This window comes from Gopherus flavomarginatus, chromosome 2 (assembly GCF_025201925.1).
Source record: "Gopherus flavomarginatus isolate rGopFla2 chromosome 2, rGopFla2.mat.asm, whole genome shotgun sequence".
Classification (NCBI taxonomy): Eukaryota; Metazoa; Chordata; order Testudines; family Testudinidae; genus Gopherus; species Gopherus flavomarginatus.
In genome coordinates, this window is record NC_066618.1 from 224,435,574 (window position 1) to 224,459,355 (window position 23,782).

The 23,782-nt window shown below is 47.3% G+C and overlaps 1 protein-coding gene across 25 annotated transcripts in view; it reads left to right on the plus strand.

The window, feature by feature from the left end:
* Positions 1-23,782, plus strand: part of DTNA (dystrobrevin alpha) — a 342,834-nt gene that overhangs the window by 264,455 nt on the left and 54,597 nt on the right. For 10 of the 25 annotated variants that reach the window (XM_050941967.1, XM_050941964.1, XM_050941966.1 and 7 more), the window contains exons 11-13: positions 1,470-1,559; positions 16,120-16,197; positions 16,881-16,973. The exons of 4 other annotated variants lie outside the window; for them this stretch is intronic. In XM_050941967.1, coding sequence (XP_050797924.1) covers positions 1,470-1,559; positions 16,120-16,197; positions 16,881-16,973 — 261 coding nt within the window. Of the gene's footprint in view, positions 1-1,469; positions 1,560-16,119; positions 16,198-16,570; positions 16,708-16,880; positions 16,974-23,782 lie in introns of those variants that run through there. 11 more of the 25 variants (XM_050941970.1, XM_050941969.1, XM_050941979.1 and 8 more) reach the window with 4 other exon arrangements.

Consider the following 23,782-nt stretch of genomic DNA (forward strand, 5'->3'; position numbering starts at 1 on the left):
TTTTTTATATGGGCTCCTATTATCCCCCACCCCCATCCCAATTTTTCACACTTGCTATGTGGTCACACTAACAAGCAACCCTGAACTGAACTTGATTCATAAATTCATTTATAGTATTCACTGCAAAGCCTTGTAACACAGAATACCAAATGGAATAAACCTGCAGCTACATATTGATTCAGTCTCCCCTATGGCCCAGAAATGTGGTTTAACCATTGGCACTATTCTGTAAATACGGTAGTGACCTCAAGGCTTCTGATTGGCTCACTAATCCAGCCAATAGAGGGCAGGACCATGTTAAGTCACTGTTTGGAAGATGTTGAGACATTCCTTCACCTGTTAAACAAATCAGAGATTCATTAAAGGCCACAACAAAGAAATGTCTTGAAATAGGGTGGTCCTATTCCCAGAGAAAAGGTGTGTGCAACCCCATACACCGTTATATGCCCAAGCAGTCAAAATATGTTTGCAGCACCAATTACATAGTCTACAGAAAATACCCATAAGTAAATGGTCATAGTCAGGATACTGGAAAGAGAAGCACTCCTCACTCTAATGGAGAAGGTAAGCATAGTGTAACCTTTGGCTGCATCTGACTGAATTGCTCTTGCTTTATGTTTCGGTGCTTCAGAGACCTAAAATTCCCAACTATAATCTTGGTAACTTGGGTATTCATGGTTATCCTTTCAGGACTAAAGACAAAGCCATAGTACACCACAGTACAATATAGTCTCAAGAATAAAGATGTTTTGCTCCCCTAATAATTAACTTTTTGTTGCCTGTAAACTACCATTGTTACTAAAATGTATGCAGCCTCCAAGAAATCACAATGCTCAATCAGCAACACAGTGTCCTTACTATTATAAGACAGACACCCAGTAGATGATTTTTTGTTACCATACTTACAGTGGTATTTATTGTGCTACATGTTTCATTTTACACACATAATTACTGATACTTCTTTTTTGCTTTAGTTTCAATTCAAGTCATTGTCTTTAATTATCAGGATCAAATGAAGGTACATTTCTGGCACTTTAGAATTCCTTTTCTCCTGGAGGAAGGGAGTGTCCTTTGCACATGAAATCAGGACTTATCAATGGAAAATGCCCTGCGGGACATGAGGAATTTTAAAAGCCAGAGCTCTAGATAGACCAACCTTGTGGTAGGTGGGTAATATGGCATCTCCGTTATGAAATGTTCTTGTGATGCCATGGACATTCCTGGTTATTTTAGCATTAACAGTGCCCTGAAATGTAAAATAATATCTCATATTAATCCCCTTGTAACTTTTTAAATTGCAACTTGTTCTAATTATTTTTGTTTTCAACCCTAATTCACTTTTATTTTGTTTAAAAAACAGTATTCTGTCTAAAATGGTCGTGAATTGAACACACTGAATCCGCTGTCAGCATGCTACTCTGTGTATTTGCGTAGGATATTAACAAGGTTTCATTGTTTGAATTATTCAGGTTACTTGAGGGTATAAATGTAGCCAGTCCTGTAGCTGATGAGCATTCTCTTATAAAGCTGTATGTAAATCAGCTTCACAACAATTCACGGTCAGTATGAGAACACTAAACCACTAATCGCTGTAGTTCAGTAGCTGATGCACTAAATCATTGGTAATTCTGCTAAATTGCTAAAGATATTCTTAAAGGAGGATCCTGTAGGGATAGTGGACTTACGTGGTTTTAATTAGACTTTGATTAAACTTCACACTGGCCTTAGACTTTGCAAAGCTTTCTTGCCGTTGCACAGCACAAATCTTCCAAATGTTTTAATAACTCTAAATAGGAATACGTACTAGACATGTTTTTTGTTCAAACGGACCTGTACACCTTTAAATTTCCATCTTCATTATGTACCGCTGCTTTTCCACACTCAACAGGAGCCTGAAAGAGAAACATATAACAGGTTGGAAACCATCCCAAATTTCACAATGGGTTTTTGCTGCTGGTGAGCACTTTGGATCAAGTCCACAATACCCCTTTCTCCTCCCTCCCCCATTGCACCAAACAGGAACACTTTTTGGGTTCCTTGTCAAATTGGTCCACAAAGGGCATGGTCCACAAAGGACATGATCCAAATCCTAATGAAGTCAATGGGAGTCTTTCCACTAAAGTCACTGAGCTTTGGATCAGGCCCAGGTGCTTGATCACCACACCCTTCCTCACCATTCCCTCTCATTTTAACCATCTGAATGAGGCTTTGTTTCATTTGGTACAAAAGAAGGAAGTGGTGCAGCTGGGCAAGACCAGTCTCCCAAGTTGTTTTCTGTGGAGTATAGTCACCTCTCTTATTTTTTGAATCAGTCCTTGAGCATCAGCTATTCTTCAGGGAGAACGCATTTGTGCTGAGATGCTGCTTTTCTGAATACCAATCAAAATTGTACAAACTCACCACTGAATCCTTTAGTTGATCATAATAACCCTAAAAGCTATCCTGGCTGTGTTTCTCCACAGACAATTTGCAGTCACTTTAATGTGTTTTGCGGTCTGGTTCAGACACTTTGGTAACTTTGAAGGAAGATTTTCACACAAATAGATCATTTTTACAAAAGGCAATTTACATTGTCAGTCATTTTCAGTATTCCCTTTGCAATTGTTTCAAATATTTGTATTAGTATGCAAGCATTTTCCTTCATAACCAGCTTCTCTGTTTGCTCCATCCACCAGTGCATCTAGAGTCTTGAGTGCATGATATCAAAGTCCTTTGCTTATGGAAATGAATGTGGCATCATACATTCATCACTGTCATCATAATTGCTGGATTAAATGAAATAGAGAAAATGCACTGGGAAGGAGCAAACCTTTGTTAAAGAAAAATTATGAAGAACATCTGAAAGATAAAATGGATGTTTTTCATTGTCTGCTATTTGAGTTGGGATCAAGCCATGAAGTTTGGATTCATAATCAAGCTTTCCCAACATTCAGAGGTGTTCAGATTCAGGTTTTTAATTCAACCTGTTTTCACCTGATCTGTTTGTTAGTTTCTCTAAGCCACCCCAGAACAAAAGCCCCTCTTAGATTTCACTGCTTCTCCTTGTTCATTTAAACTGTCCTAGTTTGGGCCACAATGGCCAGGTGAGAGCAACAGCTGGAGGAGGCCTTATGCCAGCTGTGAAGTCTGTCATAAGAGACATAAGATACATTTTGTAGCTACAAATGGCACCACTGGGGGTATCAAAAATAAACTGCTCAGCTAATCTTTTTACTCTTCTTTGTGTAGTGCACAAGCCACATTCAGATACCATATTTTAAAACAGGGAACAAATAACCAAGCACACATCTGTGACCATCTGATATAAACATAGTCACTAGTTGTGCTGCCAACTTACAAATAATTAAAACCACAAGTCCTATATTTTCCTTGCTTGGCTAACATTCTTTCTTTGTGATCTGGGGCTACTTGGAGGGCTGCAAAACAATTTAGTGGCTTCACTTGTAGTGCAGTAATCAGGGAAATGTTAATGTACAGTGGGAAATATCCATATAAACTCAATGAACTGAATATCTGACCTAGAGTAAAAATAAGTAAATTGGGCATTACAGAGTCTGTTGGCCAATTCAGGGTGGATAACTTTAAACACTGCTTCAACTTAATTAAAATCTATTTTTTTTTCCTTTGGGTAGCTCTGCACACTATCTGTGGTCTATTGGTGCTGATCCAAGGTGTTCAGATACCCTGGTGGGGGGTGCAATAGCTCTCTCTTGCTCTTTCTTTCTCTGTATGTATCTGTTTCCCTGGAATTATCAATGTACGGGGCTTGGGGAAGGGACAAATACCAGAATGATTAACTACATTTTTTTTCCCCCAGTAAGTTATTCCTTGATTAAAAAACTAGGACTGGAGTGAATGGGAGCTAGTCAACACATTAAGATTAACTTTAAATTGGCTGCAAATATGTGTCAGACTAAAACTTGTCATGGTGATATCAGTTGCCCAAATCCTGTGTGAAGTCACAGGGTAATTACTGTTGAGTCATAGTAGCAGGTGCCTCTTGTTAACTCCAAACAGGATATAAAAGGTTTTGGATAGTCTCTCAGCAGATGAGGTCAAGTACAGACATGTGCAGGCACACACGAAGGTTAGGCTAAGGTATATTGGCTACAGGTGATGTCTGAGTTACCTTGTTTTGGAGGTCTGGTCACTTGAACTATATACAGTCTTTATATGTTCTGTTCAGCACAGGGTGGGAATCCTCTTGCAAATTCTCTGGTCAAATTGACCAGTAATCAGCCTGCTGATGGAAAGGTTTGTAAATTCTGATTGTGTATATAGCTAAATACAACCTAAAAATGGTGCCATCTGTGTAGATGTGAGATCATTTAGGAAGTTACTTCTGCTCAGAATTAGAGGTTTTACGCCCTCCCTTTGGTGGAAAATCATTCTTTGGTAACTCATTTTCCTCTCTTAGCAAACTCTATTTTTGTATTCAGTGTTCTTAGCTATACTGTATAATGTACGGTATGCTGGAGTTCTCAAGCACATGTGTATATTTACTGGAAATACAGTACTTAATAATTTCACAACTTCCATTGTTGCTTCTGCTTCTTCACACTGGCACACCCTGTGCTGCCTCTTTTCTACTAAATTTATATGAGCAAACTCGGAGAGTTGAAGTGTGTGGATGTGTGACTGTATTTACAGACTGTGTACTAAGATATCTATGCTAGATAAATACACATCCTAGATATCCTCTCATCTCTCTCAATAGATGTATAGATGAGAGGCTATCTAGGTCCTATATTTGTCTAGCATATGCAGAACAGAACACAGTATTTCCAAGATGAATGGAAAGCAATAGAAAGACTGTAGTGTACTGTATTGTTTGATAAAACATATGTGATTAAGTAATAAGGGAGGGGACACAACTAATTTGAAATCTAGTGAATTTAAAAAGATTTAGAAGTTTGGTTTTCTTTTACCCTTGAGTTCCACAGCCATTATTTGTGATTTTGCAATTACATTTACTTCTTTTTATAGTGTTTTTCTCTTCCCATGTAAAAGCCTCACATATGTGGGAAACTGAGCTCATGCTCCAAAATGTCTGTTAGTCTATAAGGTGCCACAGGATTCTTTGCTGCTTTTACAGATCCAGACTAAGACAGCTACCCCCTGATACTTGACTAACCATAGGCCTTCTTGTGCAAATCCTTAAACACATGAGTAACTTCACTCTTGCAAATATGCACATTTTCAGTGTGTCTTTGTGTTTGCAGGACCAGAGGCGGCTCTATGTATTTTGCCGCCCCAAGCAAGGCAGTCAGATGGCTTTCGGTGTCGCGCCTGCAGGAAGTCCGCCGGTAACGTGGATACGGCGGCATGCGTGCAGGAGGTCAGCATACCCACTGCTGAATCACCGCCGAAGCTGCGGGACTGGCAGACCTCCTGCAGGCAAGTCGCCGAAGGCAGCCTGACTGCCACCCTCATGGCGACCGGCAGGGCGCCCCTCGCGGCTTGCCGCCTCAAGCATGCACCTGGTGCCTGGAGCCGCCCCTGTGCAGGACCAGGCACTAACTGACTATAAACAAAGGGCCAGGTTCTCACCTTATCTTTTGTCCACTTTGCACTGAGTAAGAAGGGGCACAAAGTGGCAGAATCTGGCCCTAACCGGCCATCTGAGAATTCTGCTGGGATAGGGGAGCTCTCAGCTAGTATAAAATAACAAAACTTGTTCTTCTGCCAGTTGCCTCTCCCGATCCTGTTGTAGTCAGAAGGGGATGTATTGGAGGTGAAGTGGAGTTCACCTGCACTTTGCCTATCTGAACTGATATAAGGTCTCTTGAAGACCATAATAGGTGGGATAAGTTAGCGCTTTGCCACTTGTGAAAATATCCCCCACAGCCTCTAAGTCTGCTTACCCATTTTGCACATGGAAAAATAGGAGACACCTATTTTGTATTTGTGAATCTCACATCTGGCTCATGAATCATGTAGCTGGGCATCCATCTGCCCAATTTCCCTGTGAAAAATGGGTGTAGGCTCACCTTTGTAGACAGAATCAGTTGTGCACCCAATAGTGCACTCAAAATTAGTAGCTGAAGCTGAAAGTTCAGCCCTAAAAGACTCTTTTGGGGGGCTGTGTGGTGCTTTTTAACACATTATACTCCTATATGAATGATAATCTGAATAAGAAAGTCTTCTGGGGACCCTCTGGCAAGCCCTGGGACAGGGAGGGCATCAAGGGTGGGGCTGCAGCATGTAGCATTTCAGAGATTTTGGTCAGTGCTGTGGTCCATAGGCAGAGAGAAGCAGGCTGCTGTAACTTAGACAAACTTCCTTCAGGGAAGTGTTAAGTTGCACTGGAGGCTTCTCCAGCCCCTGGAGCAGTCCAGTATGGAGAGAGCACAAAGATGGCTTAAAAAAAAATTGGAGATATACCTATCTCCTAGAACTGGAAGGGACCTTGAAAGGTCATTAGTCCAGCCCCCTGCCTTCACTAGCAGGACCAAGTACTGATTTTTACCCCAGACCCCTACCTTGCTTCCTCAAGGATTGAGCTTACAACCCTGGGTTTAGCAGGCCAATGCTCAAACCACTGAGATATCTCTTCCCCCCAGGCTGCAAGTTTTGTGCTGCCCCTCTTAGTGACGAAGCACAGAATCTCACCACTGAGGGATGTTTAACCAGTGTTTCAAACCGTGCTAGCTACTTGATTTTTAAAAGTATCTTTTTGTCATCTAGACAGAGCCAGTGCGCAGAGAAGTCATGTCATCATGTCATGGCTAAAAATCCCCCAGGGCAGTAGGTCACTAGAATTTTGCAAGGCTGATCTGTTGGTTTGCTTTGCCCAGGGCTACTCCCATCAGAAGGGTAAAAAGAGAGCGTCAGGGACTTCTCTAGCAATATCAGTTCTTCTTCGAGTGATTGCTCACATCCATTCCAGTTAGGTGTGCGCGCCACGCGTGCACGCTCGTCGGAAACTTTTTACCCTAGCAACTCCAGTGGGCCGGCAGGTCGCCCCCTAGAGTGGCGCCGCCATGGCACCCTATATATACCCCTGCCGGCCCACCCGCTCCTCAGTTCCTTCTTACCGCCGTGTCGGTCGTTGGAACTGTGGAGCGCGACATAGCTGTCCTCCACGTCCCTAGCTCTCCTTGTTCTACCATTGTTAGTTAGTGGTTAAGTATAGTTAGTTTTATAGTTTATAATGTAAATAATATTGTACATAGTTGTTAGCCGGTTTGGGCCGTAGCCCTTCCCGGCACCCGGCACCGGGCTCATGCCTGGTTCGCCGGGCTTTAAGCAATGTGCGGCCTGTAAGAAGCCTATGCTGACCAGCGACCCTCACGACGCGTGTCTAAAGTGCCTGGGGGAATCGCACAGGTCGGACAAGTGCCGCATTTGCAAGGCTTTTAAGCCCAGAACAAAGAAGGAGAGAGACCAGAGACTTAGGACTCTCCTAATGGAAGCGGCACTTGACCCAGCAGCTTCGCAGACCGTGATCTCTACACCGGCACCGGATCACACTGGCACCGGAAAGACTCCCCGGCACCGACCTTCCCCGGCACCGGGTGCAGAAACAAGACCCTCGAAGTCTGCAACTCCATCCGGGCAGACTCGAGTGGAGCGCCCGGCATCGACATCTGCCGGGGCGCTACCGGCACCGTCGACTCCGGGCCCGGTGGGTCCGTCGAGTCCGGTCCCGCCGAGCTCCCCCATAAGATCTGGGGTTGAGCTACTGGTCCCATCGACTCCAGAGACCTTCGCCTCTGCACGGGACCTCATTGCCCTGACTGAGTCAACTCAGCTGCCACCCCCGGTACCTCCGGTGCGGGTAACGTCCAGGGGCAAACCCATGATGACGGCGCCGTCTCGGGACTCACGCTCGCGATCGAGGTCCCAACGCCACGGTCGCTCGAGATCCCGCCGCCGCTCGCAGTCCCGGCACCGCTCCCCTCGGCGGTACCGGTCGTACTCGCGGCACCGATCGGCCTCCAGACGGTCACGGTCTGGTTCCAGCCGCCGATACCGACACCGGGACTCTAGGAGCCAGTCCCACCGTCGTTCAGCGCACCGGTCGACCTCCTGGCACCGAGCTGGTGGCAGGTCCCGGTCGACCTCCCGACACCGCGTCGGTGGCAGGTCCCGGTCCCGATCCCGGCACCGAAGCAGTGGCCGGTACTGGTCCAGATCCCGGCACCGAGACAGAACCCGGTCCCGATCCCGGCACCGGTATGACTCCCGGTACCGGTCCCCGGCACCGAGAACATCTTCGGTGCCGGACCGCGGAGACTCTTACCAGCCACGGTCGGCCCCTCCATGGCCTTCCAGACAGCCGTCGGTGTCATCACAGGCGGACAGCGTATACGCGCTGGGCACCGACAGGCAAGCGGCTCTCTTCCAGGACCCTCCGCAACAGGACCAGGGTCCGCAGCAGTGGGGGTTCTGGACACCCTGGGCGTACCATCAAGCCCAGGGCCCCCAACAGCTTCCTCCTAGGTCTGCAACGGCAGAGCACAGGGTGCCGGAGGCATCGTTGTCCCACCCTCCTCCCTCCCCGGACGGGGAGGAAGGATCGAAGCAGCAAGACCCTGGTCTTCCTCCTGAGCCAGAGGCGAGGGCTGAGGCGGAACCCCCACTGGACACTTTCTTGCCAGGGGTCTCCTCATCCTCTTCTCCTGACGAAGCGGTGGCTGGCACTTCCTCCAATAGCCCTCCTCCACTAGATCTCAGGGCACATCAGGACCTCCTCAGGCGCGTAGCACAGAATCTGAGCCTGCAAGCTGAGGAGGTCTCTGAGATCGAGGACCCCGTCGTCAGCATTCTCTCCTCCGATGCTCCCACCAGGGTCGCCCTCCCCTTCATTAGGACGATCCAGGCCAACGCCAATACAATCTGGCAGTCACCGGCCTCCATCCCCCCTACTGCGAGGGGCGTCGAAAGGAAGTACATGGCCCCCTCCAAGGGCTATGAGTACCTCCACATTCACCCGACACCATGTTCCCTGGTGGTGCAGTCGGTGAACGAGAGGGAGCGTCATGGACAGGAAGCCCCAGCCCCCAAATCCAAGGAGGCCAGGCGTATGGACCTCCTCGGCCGCAAGGTCTATTCGGCTGGGGCCCTTCAGCTCAGGGTTTCCAATCAACAAGCCCTTCTTAGCCGCTACGCTTTTAACTCGTGGGTGGCAGCGGACAAGTTCAAAGAGCTGCTGCCACAAGAGGCTCGTCAAGAATTCGCGGCGATTCTTGACGAGGGCAAGAAGGTTGCACGAACCTCGTTGCAGGCCTCCTTGGACGCTGCAGACTCGGCTGCCCGTACCCTCGCCTCGGGGGTAACGATGCGCCGCATCTCCTGGCTTCAGGTTTCTGGCCTTCCACCGGAGCTTGAATACACCATCCAGGACCTCCCGTTCGAAGGCCAGGGCCTGTTCTCGGAAAAGACAGACCCCAGACTGAAAAGTCTTAAGGACAATCGGGTCATTATGCGCTCCCTTGGGATGCACACGCCTGGGACGCAGCGCAGACCCTTCCGACCGCAGCAACAGCAGCAGCGTTGGCCATACCCCCAGTTCCGCCAGCGGCAGGACCTTAATAGGCGCCGTGGCAGGAATGGAAGGCGCAGACAGTCGGGGAACCAAGGGGGGCAGAATCAAAGCTCCTCCAAACCCCCGCCTGGGCCCAAACCTTCGTTTTGAAGGTGCGCCCGAGGGCGCAGTACCAGTTTCCCCCACGGATCCTTCCCCCCCGTTTTCCAACCGCCTTTCGTTTTTCCTCCAGGCGTGGACCCAAATAACATCCGACCGCTGGGTCTTACGCACGGTGCAGACGGGATACCGCCTGCAGTTTGTATCATTTCCTCCCTCCCGCCCCCCTTCCTCGTCCCTCTTCAGGGACCCCTCTCACGAGCAATTCCTTCGACAGGAGGTACAGACGCTCCTCAACAAAGGAGCTATAGAGGCTGTTCCGGAAAACGAGAAAGGCAAGGGGTTTTATTCCCGCTACTTTCTGATCCCCAAGGCCAAGGGAGGCCTCAGGCCTATCCTCGACCTGCGAGAGCTCAACAAGTACCTAGTGAAGTTGAAGTTCTGCATGGTATCCCTGGGGACCATTATTTCATCCCTGGATCCGGGAGACTGGTATGCCGCCCTCGACATGCAGGACGCTTATTTTCATATTGCCATATGGCCACACCACAGACGTTTCCTTCGATTCGTGGTGGGCCGCCTTCACTACCAATTTGCAGTCCTCCCATTTGGCCTTTCTACGGCTCCGAGGGTATTCACAAAATGCATGGCCGTCGTTGTGGCACATCTTCGGCGCAGTCGCATCCATGTGTTCCCTTACCTAGACGATTGGTTAATTCGGGGCACGTCAGAGCTACAGGTTTGCAGCCACGTCCGCAGGATCACCGGCCTGTTTGCTACGTTGGGCCTCATGATCAACGTGGACAAGTCCACCCTGCTCCCCTCGCAGAGGGTGGAGTTCATTGGGGCCGTCCTGGACTCCACCGTGGCCAGGGCCCTTCTGGCGTTGCCAAGGTTCCAGGCGTTGTCGGCGATCGTTCAGCGCTTGCGGGCAGCCCCCTTGACATCGATACGGACATGTCTAACCCTGTTAGGCCATATGGCAGCCTGCACATTTGTGACCGGATACGCACGGCTCCGCATGAGGCCCCTCCAGTCGTGGCTCATCGCACATTACCGGCCAGCAAGGCAACCACTAGACATGCTGATCACAATCCCCCAGGGGGTGTTGGATTCTCTCAGCTGGTGGCTAGACCAGTCCATAGTGTGTGCGGGGCTCCCATTCCACCCGCCCCAGCCCTCGGTGTCCCTAACGACGGATGCCTCAGATCTCGGCTGGGGGGCCCACCTGGGAACCCTGAGAACACAGGGCCTGTGGTCCCCACAGGAGGTGAAGCTGCACATCAACATGCGGGAGTTGAGAACGGTCCGCCTTGCTTGTCAAACGTTCTGTCACCAGCTTCGGGGTCGTTGTGTCGCGGTATTTACCGACAACACGACGACCATGTACTATATCAACAAGCAGGGCGGCACCAGATCCTCTCCCCTATGTCACGAGGCGATGCGACTCTGGGACTTTTGTATAGCCCACTCCATTCACCTCACGGCTTCCTTCCTCCCCAGAGTACAGAACACGCTGGCGGACCGCCTGAGCAGATCCTTCCTCTTGCACGAGTGGTCCCTTCGCCCGGACGTCGCCCTCTCGATCTTCCAGAGGTGGGGTTGTCCCCGCGTGGACCTCTTCGCGTCCGGGGGGAACAGGAAATGCCAGGCGTTCTGCTCCTTTCAGGGCCGGGAACCCGGGTCTATAGCGGACGCCTTCCTTATTCCGTGGACGACCCACTTGTTCTACGCGTTCCCTCCGTTCCCGCTGGTCCACAGGGTCCTTCTGAAGGTGCGCAGGGACAGGGCCCGCGTGATCATGGTAGCCCCGGCGTGGCCCAGACAGCATTGGTACCCCATGTTGCTGGACCTGGCCATAGCCGACGCAGTTCCCCTGCCCCTTCACCCAGACCTGATCACCCAGGACCACGGAACTCTCTGTCACCCGGACCTCCAGTCGCTGCACCTAGCAGCGTGGCTCCTGCGTGGCTGATCAGTTCTGAGTTGCGCTGCTCCACCCCGGTACGTGAGGTACTCTTGGACAGCAGGAAGCCTTCCACTAGAGTGACATACTCGGCCAAGTGGAAGCGTTTCTCCTGTTGGTGCGTGGAGAAAGGTCTCCTCCCGGTGGAAGTTTCGGTGGCCAATATTTTGGACTATATTTGGTCCCTCAAACAACAGGGCCTGGCGATATCGTCCCTGCGGGTCCACCTGGCGGCTATCTCCACCTTTCACCCGGGTGGGGATGGCCGCTCCGTTTTCTCTCACCCGACGGTGACTAGATTCCTAAAGGGGCTGGAACGTCTATACCCTAACGTCCGACTCCCTGCCCCGACCTGGGATCTTAACCTGGTGTTGTCTCGGCTCATGGGGCCGCCCTTCGAGCCGTTAGCTACTTGCTCCCTACTCTATCTTTCTTGGAAGACTGCCTTTCTAGTAGCTATTACCTCAGCTAGACGGATGTCGGAACTTCGGGCTCTCACAGTAGACCCCCCGTATACAGTCTTCCATAAAGATAAGGTGCAGCTGAGGCCACACCCTGCCTTTCTCCCCAAGGTGGTCTCAGCCTTCCACGTCAACCAAGAGATATTCCTCCCGGTTTTTTTCCCGAAACCTCATTCTTCAGGCAGGGAGCAACAACTCCACTCGCTTGATGTCCGTAGGGCTCTCGCGTTCTATGTGGAGAGGACCAAACCGTTCCGCAAATCCCACCAGCTTTTTGTGGCAGTAGCGGACCGCATGAAGGGGCTTCCCATTTCCTCGCAGAGGTTATCCTCGTGGGTAACATCCTGTATCAGGACCTGCTATGAGCTGGCCCACGTTCCTACGGGCCGTGTGACTGCGCATTCTACCAGGGCGCAGGCGTCGTCGCTGGCTTTCCTCGCCCGTGTGCCCATCCAGGAAATCTGTCGGGCAGCGACCTGGTCATCGGTCCACACCTTTGCTTCCCACTACGCCCTGGTCCAGCAGTCCAGAGAGGACGCGGCCTTCGGATCTGCAGTGCTCCATACCGCGACTTCTCACTCCGACTCCACCGCCTAGGTATGGCTTGGGATTCACCTAACTGGAATGGATGTGAGCAATCACTCGAAGAAGAAAAGACGGTTACTCACCTTTGTAACTGTTGTTCTTCGAGATGTGTTGCTCACATCCATTCCACACCCGCCCTCCTTCCCCACTGTCGGAGTAGCCGGCAAGAAGGAACTGAGGAGCGGGTGGGCCGGCAGGGGTATATATAGGGTGCCATGGCGGCGCCACTCTAGGGGGCGACCTGCCGGCCCACTGGAGTTGCTAGGGTAAAAAGTTTCCGACGAGCATGCACGCGTGGCGCGCACACCTAACTGGAATGGATGTGAGCAACACATCTCGAAGAACAACAGTTACAAAGGTGAGTAACCGTCTTTTACTGCCATTTCGGATGTTCTGCAAAAGTGGGTGGAAGTTTGCTTTTATAGGCAGAATCAGTTTTCCACCCACTAGTGGGCACTTAGAACTGGTAGCTGGAGCTGAAAGTTTGGCCCTAAAAGATTCACTTCAGATGTTCTACCAAATGTTTCTAATAAAAATAGTAATTACAATTAGCTGCCATCTTTCAGAACCTCAGAAGGAGAATTTTTTCTTGTTCTTTCCTTTGTCATATAATATTCATTGGTGTGTGTTAGTGCCAGCACCTGCCTGTTGTATGGTCATTTTGGAACAGTATTGCTCACTGTCATTGTTCTGATGCTGCTTTTCTTACATCTGACCCAGTGAACAGTAAAACCCTTAGGGTGCAGTTCTGTCTCCAGTTAAGTCAATGAAAGTTTTGCTAATGACTTCAGTGGAACCAGAATTTCATCCTTAATTTTCTCAGATATCTAGTTTTAAAAGAGTTGGTATGAAGGGCAGAGCTAGTGCAAATATGTATTTTTGTCAAGATGACCAGCAAAGTGGGTGGCGGAAAAGTTGGTGAAAGCAGAGAGTTTAGTTTTCCGTAATAGATGAATGCGTCATCTTTTGAGTTATTGAGTGGTATGCTACCATTTCTGTCCTTTTTAATGCATTTTTTTCTTCCATAACTGGAAATGAAATGCAGTAAAAATTGTAGCCATCCAGGGTTTATCTGGAATTTTGGTCAAAACTATATTAAAAAACAGAATTATTAGACCCATAGATGAACATGATTTGGGGAAGAGTCAACACTGCTTTTGTAAAGGGAAACCATGCCTCACCTGTCTATCAGAAATCTTTGAGAGGGTCAGCAAACACGTGGACCAGGGTGATCCAGTGGGTCTAGTATATTTGGACTTTCAGAAAGCCTTTGACAAGGTCCCCCACCAAAGGCTCTTAAGCAAACTAAGCAGTCATGGAATAAGAGGGAAAATCCTCTTATGGATCAGTAACTGGTTAAAAGACAGGAAGCAATGGCTAGGAATACATGGTCAGTTTTCAGGATGGAGAGAGAGAAATAATGGATCTGTACAACATATTCATAAATGATCCGTAAAAGAGGCAAATGGTGAGGTGGCAAACTTTGCAGATGATACAAAATTACTCAAGATAGTTAAGTCCAAAGCAAACTGCGAAGAGTTACAAAAGGATCTCACAAAACTGGTTGACTGTGCAACAAAATGGCAGATGAAATTCAATGTAGATAAATGCAAAGTAATGCACATACAAAATGATGGGGTCTAAATTAGTTGTTACCACTCAATAAAAAGATTTTTCAGTCATTGTGAATAATTCTCTGAAAACATCAACTCAATATGCAGCAGCAATCCCAAAAAAAAAGGGGGGGAAGGGTAACAGACTATTGGGAACCATTAGGAAAAGGATAGATAATAAGAACAGGGACAGAAAAGGGCAACAAAAATGATTAAGGGTATGGAATGGCTTCCGTATGAGGAGAGATTGAAAAGACTGGGAGTATTCAGCTTGGAAAAGAGACAACTCAGAAGGGATGTGGTAGAGCTTTATGAAATCATACGTGAGGTGGAGAAAGTGAGAAAGGAAGTGTTTCTCAAGAACAAGCGGTCACCCAACAAAACTAATAGGGAGCAGATTTAAAACAATCAAAAGGAAGTACTTCACACAAGCACAGTCAGCCTGTGGAACTTGTTGCCAAGGGTTATTGTGAAGGCCAAAACTATAACTGGATTCAAAAATTAATTAGATAAGTTCATGGAGGATAGCTCTTAGCCAACATGGTCAGGGATGCAACCATATGCTCTGGATGTCTCCAAGCCTGACTGCCAGATGCAGGGGATGGATCACTTGATGATTGCCTTCTTCTGTTCATTCCCTTTGAAGCGTCTGGCATTGGCAACTGTCAGAAGACAGGATACTGGGATAGATGAACTGGTCTGACCCAGTATGGCTGTTCTTACATTAGTTCTTTATAAATACCACGATGGGGATTGTGTAAAAACATCAGTAAATAGCAAACAGTTTTCCTGCTGTGCACAAATGACTTGATCTAGATCCCATTCAGACTGTCATAAAGCAATGAAGTTAGGGTCCGTGGGGCCACTCCTTCATTGTAATCTTTTGAAAACACTATTGATGAATGATGACTTAAACTTCCATATGGGAGCTGCTAGAGTGGAGGCAGAGTGGGATAAGATCAGCCTCAGGAAATGATTAATTTGTCAGACAGTTGATATTTTTACTCTCCAGATCATCTGAACTTTGTCAGCTCAGAGGTACCACAAGCAGCTGACCCTTTTAGTAGCATTGCTGTTGCTCTTGAAGAAATCTCTGCAGTGCACTACTCACACACAGACACAGACAGTCTTTGGTCAGAAGATGTCTGAATGTCAGTAGCCAGACCCCAAAGAAGATTGGTGACTGATTAAAATGGAGAGAGAAATGAAAAAACTTGCACAAAAAGAATGCAACAGCATGAGAGATGAACTAAGATTTAAATCTCTCCATTTTTATCCAGTATCTTCCTTTCTTCCCCAGTTACTCAAGTATTGCAGCATCAGGAAATTACTGTGACCCTTTAAATATTTAAACCTAAAAAGAAAGCATGACTGACAAATGGATTATAATGAAAAATAACAAATATATCTGAGGGCATAAAAAGAACATAGTACTCCTAAAAAATTAAATTGGAGCTACTCCACGGAAGGACAGATTTAATTAGATGTAGACACTTCCTTGGCTACTTCCACCTTGAGATCCACATATAATACTTTTGGGAGTGGGACTATGCCCAGAATCTCAGGATTTACTAACTTGGGGAGGTGCATGTCTCCACCATATGATCCACATTTTTCCTCGCTTGATGTAAAGGCTTGGTATGCTAGGATTCAGCATCATGTATGTAGCTCAAACTTCACCTGAAACTACAGTAACCTCCAAACAGCCATTTTTGATTGAACATTGTTTTGTTAGGTTCTTCCCTTGCTGTAGGTGTTATAGTTTAGAGGGGGAAGAACCTCAACAAACGTCTGGCTTTTGGTTCAGCTCAAGGCTCTTGAATGAATTTCCCTGAACTCTCTTCTTTAATGAACTGCAGTCATCATTGTTTACCCTCTTCATAGTTTTCCTGTCTTATTAACTAGCTCTCCTTACAAGAATAATGAAGTAGAGCAGAACAAATTGCTGGCTAGGGCTGCTCCAGCTTTCTTGAAAGGCAAAGGGTAAGTTAGAGAGTATGTTGGTAGTTTGCACTAACACAACTACCGAAAAAAATCTTCTGTATTTCCCCCATTTTTTTTAATCTACACACTTTTTTTCACAAGAAAATTACAATATCTCTATAACCTAACTAACCCACTGAACTAAATAGTCTTTGTTTAAATGCATATATTTATATACCTATTATCTTGATCAGATACTTTCAAACATACCTACTCTTGATTTCAATCTGTTAATCATACGTGTGTGTGTATATATACTACATAAATTATTTTTATTATCCATATAATGTATATTACATATATACTTCCTATAATATATTAAAATTCACAAACTTCATAATCTGTAGTATTTTTAAAGTAATTTTCTTTATAGGACTAACACATGGTATGATCCTGCCTGGTGCTGAAGCTCCTTCAGCTCCCATTGACTTCAACAGAAGTTGAAGGTGTTCTGCATGTTCTAGAAGGTTCCCCCCATCTTGCAGGATCGGTTGCCTAATCAAGTTGAATTGTACCATTTTAAACAACTAGAGAAAATAAAAATGTCAACACTTGAGTTTTTTCTAAGAATATTTATTGCTCATTCTTAAATCCCCATTTCACAGTCTTACTTGCTCCTGCTTTTTCTGTTTATTTCTCTGTCTGTCCGGATCACACCCTTTTTCCCCCCAACCCTGTTTCAGGTTACAGTACAGCCTCGATGTTGCAGACAGGCTGGCCGATGAACATGTACTCATTGGGTTGTATGTCAACATGCTCCAGAGCAACCCCTCACGGTTAGTGCAGGTTTGGCACCTTTGGGGGTTCTTTAGCAGAGGGACATTGATCTGCTAAAATTAAATCACAGCCCAATGCACTTAGTATTTTCTAACCGCTTTAGTGGAAGCAGATACTTTAAAACATTAATCCATAGAGTGGATATTTGTGCTTTCAAGGTATGACTCCTACCTGTGCTGGAGGGTCATGGAATTGCTAACATTCTTTTTAGGAATGTTAAATAGCAAAGTACTGTAAATAATTGCTTGGCTGAAAATTACCATGCACACTGATTTGTGAAACTATTTAGTAGTCAGTACTGTACTTGTTGATGGTACATAAACCTATCCACACGAGTGATTTAGAAGCTTTCTCCTTTCAAGGAATTAATTTTTGTGGTGGGACATAATGTGCAGTTCCTGTTTATTGTGTAAGTGAGAAACAGTGGTGGTACAGTCAAAAATAGGAAATGGCTTACTAGCCCATCTGTAGAGGAGAAGCATTGTTTCAGTTGTCAGTTTGTACATAAGTCAGCCATTCTTCTTAAATCTGGCTGTCTTCTGCCATGTCTAAGCCTATCTCTCTATGTTTTTGCCATTATCTCTAACTCAGAGCAAAGTATGGCCAGTTTTGAAGCAAGTAAGTTGCATATAGCTCTTTTCTTCTGCCTGACTAAACATTTAACGCTATGTCCTCCCAAAAATATCTGCTGCCATCAGGATTGGGATGGTAGCCTCAACGCAGGCCAGCCTACGTTGGAGAAAACCTGCCTGCTGTGCGGTGACAAGGAAACTTTCATCCCTGCAACTCCACACTGGGAAGATGGGGAGGAGTGCAAATAATTATAGATTCTTCTTTGAGTGCTGGTCCCTATTTGTATTCCACATATGTGTGCGCATGTGCACCATATGCCTGAGACTGGAAATTCTTGCAAGTAGTGTCTGTCTGCGCCTGCCTCCTGGATACCCTCATGCTCAGTGCCATCAGTATAAGAGGTGGTGCAGACCATCTCTCTCCAAATCCCTCTTACTGTTTTATGGCCTTAATCCTAATCCTGTGTGTCAGGAGTTAGCCTTGTAATGCCTTTGTCTCTGTAAATATAATTGTACAGTTTGTTAGTGGTTTTATCGTGGTTTCTATAGTTTTCTCCTAGTTAATGTAGCTTAGTATTTTCTCAGTCCCCACTTTTGAGAGCAGGACTATGCCCAGAATCCCAAGATTTAAAAACTGACTTTACTGACTGGGGGAGGTACGTGTCTACACCAAGTGCACTATTCGTTGCTCTTCCCACCTCGGACCCATGAGCATCGAGGCAAAGGGCTCTACTTCAAGTATTTCATAGTTCTCCCCCTCCCCCAAAAAGGGGAAGATGAAGGCCCATTCTCAACCTATGTCAGCTAAATATTTTTATTCACAAATTAAAATTCTGCATGGTTACACTGGCATCAGTAATTCCCTCCTTAGAAAAAGACATGTTTCACTGCTCTTGTCATTAAAAAAAAGCTTACTTTCATGTGGACATTCAGTCACCCCACAGACGGTTCCTCAGATTTCTGCTGAGACAAGAATACTATCAGTTCAAGGTACCCTGTTTGGGCTGGCAGCAGCATCCAGGGTCTTCATGAAGGCCTTCTCAGCTGTGCTGCTAACACTGAGACAAAATGGCTACACCGTCTTCACATACTTTACTCTCATACTTTTCCACTGTGTATGTGCAGAATTCATGTCCGCTTCTGATTTCTTTGCTTCCCCGCAGAAAAATGACTTTCTGAAGGGGAAGTAAAGGGAAGACTCAAGCAGTCACCCGCTCCTCCCCAGCAATGTGGACGCTTCATTTTGGGGACCTGGAGAAGCTGGCAAAAAGAGAAATCACTGCAGGGAGAGGTGCAGTGGGGAAGACAGGGCTGGGGATGCCCCAGCCCATAGCTCCTACTCTGTGCTAGGCTCATCTGCTAGTCCTGGCTGGGGCAGACAGGACTTGCTCTTCCTCTGAAAGGAGTGGCAGGAAGCTCCACGCACATGCTCCCCACCCCCATTGCTCCTCAGCCACACGGGCAGGGGTCACTGTGTGGGGAGCTGCTCCCACCATCCACCCAATCCCTGTGCATCTGGACCCCGCATACCAAGACATCATCCCCTGCACCCAGAACCCCCCACATACTGAGCCCCTCACCTGAATCCCCGCCCGCTGAGCCTCACCTCCTGCAGTTGAACCCCCCCACACTGAACCCCACCACTCTTCACCCAAACCACCCATGCCGATGAGCCCCCTGCACCCAGACGCCCAACCAGCTGCACTCCCTGCCCCACTCCCCCAGCACCCAGGCTCACCTGCTGAGCCCCATTTCCCCTGCAGCTGGAACCCCCCGATGAGCTCCTGTGCCTGCAGATCCCCATGCCCCCACACTGAGCTGCCTGCACGCAGATTGCTACACACACAACCTTCTCAGCCCACACCTAGATTCCCACACATACGCTTGGATCCTGCGGGCTTTTTAAGCCTGCCTGCCCACGCCCCTTGATGCACCTAGCATGGAGGAGCAGTGCCCTCAAGGCGTTTCTGAGGCAGGCCTGGCCCTTGCGCTGTGTCAGGGTAGGGTGCAGCCCCATCACTGAGTCTATGTCCCTGGTGGGGTGAGGGAAAGGGTTGCAGGCTGATCTCCCACCTCTGGGCAACCAGTGGTCTGTGCTCCCTACTGCCATGCTGAAGCCTCCAAATTTATTTATTGACAAATAAAATTTGCAGAATTTTAAAATATTATATGCAACATTTTGGGGGGTGGCACAGAATTCCCTGAGGACTAAAACTTTCTTCTAACAGGTCGATTCTGTCTGGATGTCCAGAGAGCAACTTTGTCATTGCTTTGCCTCTTGACATCCATGGGGATCTGCCTAAACATGGACAAGTCTGCTCTGGCTCCCACATTACTCATAGACTTTATAAGGCCAACCCTGAACTTGACTGCAGCAGGAGCATACCTTCAGACTTCATGCCATGAACAGTGTGATAAACCAAGTCTCTCACAAACCCCAAATAACAGTCCAGGTTTTTCTCAGCTGGGCCACAAAGCCTCCTGCACTTACATAATACCATTTGCCATACATATCTCTCTTGTCATACTGGCCTGAGCCAGGCTTTTACTACACCAGACAGACACAGCATGAACACCACAATGCCAGGGATTTTCTCATCTGGTGAACATCCAAAACATATGTGCATTGGAGTCCCTTTCCTACCTGCTACACCCAATGTGACCATAATCATGGATATGTACCTCATAGGCTGGGGACCCCACATGGGCAATCACATGGTTCAAGGTACATGGTCACCTCAACAGGCCAGGATACATATCAATCTTTAGGAACTAAGAGCGATCAGACAGGCATGCAGTGCATTCCTAGCACTCATATGATCTAGATATGTCTTGATAATGTCAGGAAACATGACGACCATCTTCTATATAAACTAACAGGGAGAGCTATGATCCTTCTCACTGTGCATAGAGGCAGATCTGGTGCATCTGTAACCACACAATAATTTCTTTGACTTACCTTTCTGGTGCTCAGAACTCACTGGCGAATAACCCTAGCTTTGCCACCAATCACAAGTGGAAGTTACACAATTCAGTGCTGAACAACAACTATTTTCAGTTAATGGGGAGTGTCATCTTGGGACTTGTTCGCCTCCCAAGTAAACAAGAAGCTCAGTGTCTATTATTCCAGAGCAGCACAAAGTCTAGACTCCAGGGGCATTGTCCTTCTCTTTCCCTAGACAGGCCACCCGAGGAATGCCTTCCCTCCAATCTCACTACTACCACAAGTTCTACAGAAGCTTCGTCATGACAAAGCACAAGTCATTCTCATTGCATCCAATTGTCCTCCTACAAATGTCAATCCAGCAACTCAGCATTCAGCCCTTCCCAGAGCTGCTAACTCAGGAGAATGACAGTATCGGATATCCCAACCTGGACTCTCTCCACCTCACGGCTTGGTATTTGGATGGACATCAGAGCTAGAACACTCGTGTTCAGAGGCCATTCAAACTATTCTTAATTGCATCAGGAAAGATTCTACCAGAAAATTGTACATAGCCAAATGGAGTCATTTTTCTACCTAGTGCATTAGAATCAGTTATTGGGGCCATCAGGTATTCCTGCTCTTTTAAACCACCTCCTCACTTTCAAAACCATCGGGTCTTTCTTTTTGCTGCTAAGTGGACTGTAACAAGCTATCAGGGCATTCCACCCTCTGGTGGATGTCTGTTCTATTTTTATTCACCCAGTAACAGATTCCTAAAGGGCCAGACTAAAGTGGGACCTCAATCTCGTACTTTCAGCACTTACTGGGCCACCTTTCGAACCACTGGCTGCATGCTTGATATCTCACCTGTCCTTAAAGGCTGCCTCCCTACTTGCCATTACATTGTCCAGGAGGGTGGTTGAACTGAGAGTCTTCAAGGCTGATTTGCCATATACCACATTTTATAAAGAGAAAGTGTCCTTTCACCTCCTTACAAAGTTCCTGCTGAATGTAATTTCCAGGTTCCACATAAACCTATCAATTCACTTACTGCTATTTTTCCTGAAGCCTTATGCCTCCAGTGAGATAAAGAGACTTAACTTTCTCAATGACAGATGAGCACTGGTATTCTACATTAAAAGAATGAACCTGTTTAGAAAATCACCTAAGACTATTTGTTGCTATAACAAAGTGAGTAAGGGACAAACAATATCTGCTCGGAGCCATGGATTTCTGGCTGTATCTTCCTTTGCTCTCAGCACATTTACCTCCCCTGGACGGGCTGAGGGCCCATTCCACTAGAGCATAGGCACCCTCAGTAGCAACTCTTTGAGAAGTGCTGGATACTTGTAAGGCAGCAACCTGGAGTTCCATCCACACTTTCACAAAACATTATGGTTTGGTCCAAGCTGCTTCTGCCAGTGCAGCCATTAAAATTGCAATGCTACAGATAACTGTGCCACCTGCATCCTCAGAGGGTGATATTTGACTACTGCTTGTGTGGAACACACACGAAGACCTCGAAGAAAAAATGGAGGTTACTTACCTGTAACTGGAGGTTCTTCGAGATGTGTGGTCCCTATCTCTATTCCACTACTTGCCCTCCTCCCTTCTGCTTCGGATTATGACTAGATTCACGGTAGAGAAGGAATTGAAGAGGCAGTTGGTCCACATCTCCCTTTATACCCTTGTTACTGAGCACAAGGAGATCCAGGGTGCAGGTACAGAATAATAGATGCTATGTGAAAGAATTTCCATTCATAAACATGCAGCACATGTGTAGCCTTGTTGGAATACAGATAAGGACCGCACATCTTGAAGAATCTTTTGTTACAGGTAAGTAACTTCCATTTTGTAAAACATGTCAGAAATAAGCTGTGTGGAGTTTCTTACGAAATTGTGCCCACCTTTTTCAGTTATGTTTTTACTTTCAGATTTTCCTACTGCTGTTGTAGCATGTCACTTCAGATAACACACTAAGAAATGTTGTGTCAGTACCCTTTTTATGAAGACAGTGAGCAGCTTCTCTTTGGAGAGTGAGTGCAGCGGCTCTCTAAAATGCTAGTGTCTAATTCTGCTCTCAGACTTGTATGTCACTGCTACTGAAGCCAGTGGGAACTATCAATGTATATTGGAGGAAGGAATCTGCCCAAGCCCTTAGTGTAGTCCAGAGTTTGCTCCTGGATTATGGGGCCAGTTTGAATTTACTACTCTCCCTTGCTGCTGTACTAGACAGCAGACTGAATTTTTTTGGAGTGAGAAGATCGGATAACAAGCCTTTCAAATGCTACTATCCTGTGGAATTTCATGTCTGTCTCCATATTTCAACAAGCAAGATTTTTAAAAAAAAAAATGTTTGCTTAGCAGCTGCCAAATAAGGCTGAAATAGGGCTGGATGGAAATATGTTCAGAGTGACTCTCCCTCCCTAGGTTAGTGAAATTTGAATGTGTCACATTCACGATGCATTTTTACTTCAGAGGAGAACACCAGCCAGAGCGCTCTGTCAGTGTTTCCTGCTGGCATTTGTCCTTTATCCTCCTAATTGTACCAGATATCAGTAAAATTTCTTCCTATTATAGTGGCAGGTTCACATAAATACAGTTAAAGTGGTCTCCACCAGGGCCAGCTCTAAGTTTTTTGCTGCCCCAAGCAAAAAAAATTTGGCTACCCCCTACCCCAGCCCTGGGCTCTCACCCCACACACACACCCAGTGCCCTCCCCTACCCACAGCCCCTGCCACCCCAGCCCTGGGCTCTCTCCCTCCCCCCACCACACCCCCGCCACCTCAGTGCTGGGCTCCCCCCCACCAGTGCTGATTCCATCCACTCCCCACTTGCCTCCAGCCGGTCTGGTGCTAGCAGAATCGGGGTAAGCAGTGGGGCTCCTGGGCTGCACCTCAGCCCAGGGTCCCTCCAGTGGGGCTCCCGCCTCCAGGGCCAGCCCGCAGGCCAGCATCCCACCCTTTATGGCCCCGTTGCTGCTGCTTCTGGCCGCCTTGCTTCAGTCCCTGGGCAGCTCGAGTCGCTTCGTCCGGCTGCAGCGCTGGGGGGTGGCCGCCTTGCAGCACCTGCAGGGAGCTAAGTGTGCTCTGCGGAGCAGATCCCAGCCCGAATGTGCCCCGCTTGGAGCCTGCCCAGCCTAGCCACAATAATTGCTCCAAGTTCCGAAGTCAATGGGCTACATCCCTAGCTAGCTCCCCCGCAGCGCGAACCACAGCGGCCCCAGGGCGCCCCCCTCACACAACGCCCTACTACTGCCAGGGCCAGGGCCAGCTCTAGGCTTTTGCAGACAGAAGCAAAAAAAATGATG